The 266-nt window shown below is 39.1% G+C and overlaps 1 protein-coding gene across 1 annotated transcript in view; it reads left to right on the forward strand.

The window, feature by feature from the left end:
- The first annotated feature begins 109 nt into the window (after window positions 1–109).
- Window positions 110–266, forward strand: part of LOC119591104 — a 2,166-nt gene continuing 2,009 nt past the window's right edge. The window contains exon 1 of the mRNA XM_037939821.1: window positions 110–199. Coding sequence (XP_037795749.1) covers window positions 110–199 — 90 coding nt within the window. The remainder of the gene's footprint in view (window positions 200–266) is intronic.

A 266-nucleotide genomic window follows, 5' to 3' on the forward strand; every position in this document is an offset into this window, starting at 1 on the left:
GTTTTTCCATATAGATCACCTTATCTGTTGTGTAGCAAACGTCTTCGCTGAAGTAGCATAGCATTGAGCTGAAGAGATCTAATCCTTATTCTTCTTGCAGAATAAAACAATGAATAAAGAAAACGAAGTCCCTAAAGATCTGGTGAGGCCAGACTTAGCTAATTCCGCTGCTGCCTCAAATCTCGCCTTCAATGAGAAGGTAAGGTTGATTCTGTGTTAAATTCAGAATATGTGTTATGTAGGCTAGATTCGAAATAGTCCTTGCC

Source organism: Penaeus monodon, chromosome 28 (genome assembly GCF_015228065.2).
Source record: "Penaeus monodon isolate SGIC_2016 chromosome 28, NSTDA_Pmon_1, whole genome shotgun sequence".
NCBI lineage: Eukaryota > Metazoa > Arthropoda > Malacostraca > Decapoda > Penaeidae > Penaeus > Penaeus monodon.